The sequence below is a fragment of the Cariama cristata genome, unplaced genomic scaffold, assembly GCF_000690535.1.
Source record: "Cariama cristata isolate BGI_N322 unplaced genomic scaffold, ASM69053v1 Scaffold45979, whole genome shotgun sequence".
Lineage (NCBI taxonomy): Eukaryota > Metazoa > Chordata > Aves > Cariamiformes > Cariamidae > Cariama > Cariama cristata.
This window is the reverse complement of record NW_009636060.1, coordinates 1-3,743: the sequence shown is the minus strand read 5'-3', so window position 1 is coordinate 3,743 and position 3,743 is coordinate 1. Positions and strand designations below refer to the sequence as shown.

The window sequence follows — 3,743 nt, the reverse complement described above, 5'->3', positions numbered from 1 at the left end:
AAGTCTCGGCGTGGGTGCGTGCGGCGAAGCGCGCTGAGCCCCACAGGCGTCGTGTCCTGCCGGACCTGCCTCGGGAAGAGCAGGGAGTCCTTGCTAAGTTCACTCCTTCCGACTTCATTGCTTCACCTGCCCGTCACTGCAAATCACTAGCCGAAAAATCAGTCAACGTGGTTATCCAAGATTTCCTGTGGCGTTCCTGTGCGCTCTTGGATTGGAGATTAGCTGCTAGCGGTAAACTTGAAGCAAGAATAGCTCTATAAAAATCGTGAAGGGCATGAAAATCTTGGTTGTTCCTAATAAAAGTCCTTGGGGAAAACTTTGCAGATTGGCAAAAATCACTCTTGCACAACTGTGCAGCATGATTTATTCCACGTAAAGTCCTTGTACGTTATTTGATTAGGAGAATGCCTCTACCTACATTTAACTTGCTAGTAAAAATTGCACTCAGACATCAGATGTACCAATTCAGGAGTTTCTTTTTCTTGTTTCAGGCAACAGCAACACCCCCCACCCCCCCAAATAATGTGCTTGCAGGAAGGGCAATTAGCAGCAACTGTGCACTTACACAATTTTAGAGTGTTACAGACCAAATAGCCTGCACGCACATTTTAAACTCCCTTTATTTTTCAAAATATTTGCTTAAACAAATTGATGGTAGCATCAACACAGTTGACAAATTCAATACTTTCAACGGGGAGCTCCAATCAATATCGAATAGGAAACATTGCACTTCACAGAATTCTAAACTAAACAATGATGGAATAACACCTGCAAATGGATCGACTCCATTGTCAACCCCATTCCTCTCCTATAGGTCGTGTTTTACTTTGGGAGTAAATCACCCAAAACCAGGCGAGTCGGTGGACAGTTTGGCAGCACGTTTGCAACGCTTGACTTTTCCCACTCAGATTCACCACGTGCCCCTTTCCCTTTAAAGAGGCTGAAATCGCTCACTTTTTAAAGTCTCTTTTCAGCGCTTCTGTAAACACATGAAATGAGAGCTGAAGGCATCTGCTTATTTGTAGAATGTCAACAAGGACAACTTATTTCCACTAGTACTAGGCAAATATGGTCAGGAGACCACTATGTGTATGCCGTGTCTGTTAAGAAGTAATTTAGCTTGTCCTCCTCACTGGAATTACCAACTCAGTGCAGATTTTGTGATGTAAATATCTGTCTGTCCAAGAAACTAGACAGTTCATACTCCCCTCGCCCCATGTTGGCACTGTGCTCTTTTAAGCATAGAGCTAGATGACTTTAAACTGGCACTAAACAGGAAATGCGACTAAACTAATGTCAGTTAATATTAACAGACATTTTCTTTGAGGGTTTGTCCCCCTCAAAGTCTGGGGGGAGTATGGAAGGCCTCACTACGAGAGGAGAAAGGTTTTCTTCTGACGTTTTTATTCCTCTGTATTGTTTATTGAAACCCAACAACTTTATCCAAGAACAAAGCAAACTTTTCTGGCTGTCCAGGAGGAAAAGGTTTCAAAGTTGACAAGTCCATCGACTCCAGTGTCTCCACAAGAGTGCTGTAAAAACAGACCAAATCCAAAAATTAAAAAAAAAATCTATCCCAAAAGGGAATTTCTTTTCCATACAATTTTCTTTCTATTCATACATACATGATCCTGTAGCAAAGAAACAAAAATAAGGACATGTATTGAAAGGGAGACCCCACAAACCAGCGGGCCCTAACCTTCAGTGGCTCATAGGCAGCATTGCTAAGAACACACTTCAATCCACACCACAGCTTTCACAGACAACCTCAGCTCGTAACTTTTGAACCTTCGGTGGTTGCAATGTTGGGAGCCTGAACAAGATCTGAGGATGTTCACCATAAACTGTACCAGGAAATTCATCCTACTTGAACACATGGCATAGATCTCCACTTAACACATAGCCAGAAAGAACAGCTAATTCAATCTGTTCGCTTGCTATTATCAGACTGCAAATAAGGCTCAAATGCTAGGCACTGTTCAACAAAAAGAAATAAAAATTCTTTCTGTCTCTGAAGCTGTTGGAAGCACTGAGATAATAAAATTAACAACCTTGCCCAATATGAATGAATGACAGGCCTAGTCTTTTCAGAAGGCTCTCCTGAAACTTACAGAATGCTGTTTGCAGGGCAAAGGAACAAGATGCAGACTAAATAATGGGACTTGCATTTCCTCTGCCCTCTATTTAGAGGTCATCTGTTTATAGTGTGAAATCAATCATTAATAATCATGAATAAAGAGAAAACAGTAACATATAGTCAAAACAAGAGAGCATATGAAACTAACAGGAGCCAGGATGAACACAAACAAACAAAAGGAGCTGAGTTTTTTGGTGGTGGTGGTTTGCATTTTTTTGAGGGGGGGGGTGTTTGGTTTTGTTGTTTGTTTGTTTGTTTTTTTTCCCTGAACTGACAGGTGGTAGATCTGTGAAACTCCTTGTCAGAGGATGTGGTGAATTCAGGAAGTTTGGTTAACAGGGCAGCCTCAACAAGTACTTCAAAAACAGATACTGAAAGTTACTAACTAGACAGCATCTGATTCAGGAATTCCCCTGAATCAAAGTCCTTAAGAGCATTAGAGGGAAAGTAATACAAGAAGTACCATATGTTCTTGCCTTTGGCTGGGCATCTGCATATGGCCATTGCAAATAGGATACTGAGCTATGTGGACTCCTGATCCGTATCAGTAAGGCCATTCCTATGTTTTATTCTAAATACTCCAGATACTTTCCATTTTATTATGTCAGTGCATCTACACAGTCAACTTTCGTGCCCTTTACAAGGAAAATCTACATAGGACTCCATTTCATCATTTTGCTAAGTCTGCAGGGAGCAATTTATTCCTTATGGCTCATGTTTACAAAATGATGGTCTGGGTTGTATTATTTCTAGACTTCAACTAGTGAGAAAGAGCAGAGAAAGAGAGAAGCTGCTGGGTGTGTCTAGGGTGTTCCAAATTCAACCCCTTCTATTTGGTTTAAATTGCTCTTCTTTCAATCTGAATACATGTGCCCTCAAAAAAAAAAAATAATTAAAAAGAGTCATGGTCAAAAGGCTTGGCAAGTTTGGAAAATTAGCACCTAATGTTAATCTGCCTACTATGGAAAATCTACCTGGCAAACAAATGGTCATTACGGAGAGGGGTGTGAATTTCCTTGTTACATTCTCAGTACTGTAGCAAGACAGAGTGATGGTGCTGAACATTGGTTCTTCACTCAGGAGAGCCACAGCAGCTCCATACCTGCAGTTACAGCAGAGGACATGCTCATCTCTGTGGAGCTGTTTTGCCAGTTCAAGCTGATGGTTGTCCATCAGCTTTTCGTTTATTACTACTATTAGTGGTTTTCCTTTTTCTAGAGCCTCCAGACAGCTACCTGCACCTACAGGAGAAACAGAAAACACGGTAAGTTGGTGCCCTGACAGATGAAATATCATCCTGCTTGCTCCTGAAACACAGGAGACTCCTAAAGGCAAACATTTAACCACTCAGCTCTAGCTGTGGACCTGAGTACTCACTGCCAGTCCACCCCTGAGCCGTAAAGAAACAGACTTCATCCAACTGACTTCCACTCCTGCCCCCAGGAGAAGAGGCTGCGCAAACAAACGGGGTTCTACCTGCGTGGCTGATGACCAGGTCCGCCCTCCCCAGGTCCTCAGCCAGCGAGTCCTTGAAGCGGAAGGTTTCCACCGCCAAGGCCGGGCTGCCCTGCAGCGCCGGCTTCAGCGCTCCCCGCCCGACCTGCAG

General features: G+C 42.9%; 1 protein-coding gene across 1 annotated transcript; it reads right to left on the bottom strand.

Moving 5' to 3' along the window:
* Nucleotides 1-1,420: 1,420 nt before the first annotated feature.
* LOC104156223 (UDP-N-acetylglucosamine transferase subunit ALG13 homolog) lies at nt 1,421-3,737 on the bottom strand. Its single transcript, XM_009707764.1, has 3 exons — nt 3,614-3,737; nt 3,240-3,378; nt 1,421-1,532 (listed from the first exon to the last, which is right to left on the bottom strand). The coding sequence occupies exons 2-3, from the start codon at nt 3,308-3,310 to the stop codon at nt 1,421-1,423; spliced, it is 183 nt and encodes a 60-aa protein (XP_009706066.1). The 5' UTR covers nt 3,311-3,378; nt 3,614-3,737.
* Nucleotides 3,738-3,743: the final 6 nt, after the last annotated feature.

Coding starts and splice junctions, on each gene's coding strand:
- LOC104156223 (XM_009707764.1), bottom strand. CDS start 3,310: ATGGACAACCATCAGCTTGAACTGGCAAAACAGCTCCACAGAGATGAG. Junction 1,533..3,239: donor GTCCTCTGCTGTAACTGCAG/GTATGGAGCTGC, acceptor CTGTTTTTACAG/CACTCTTGTGGAGACACTGG.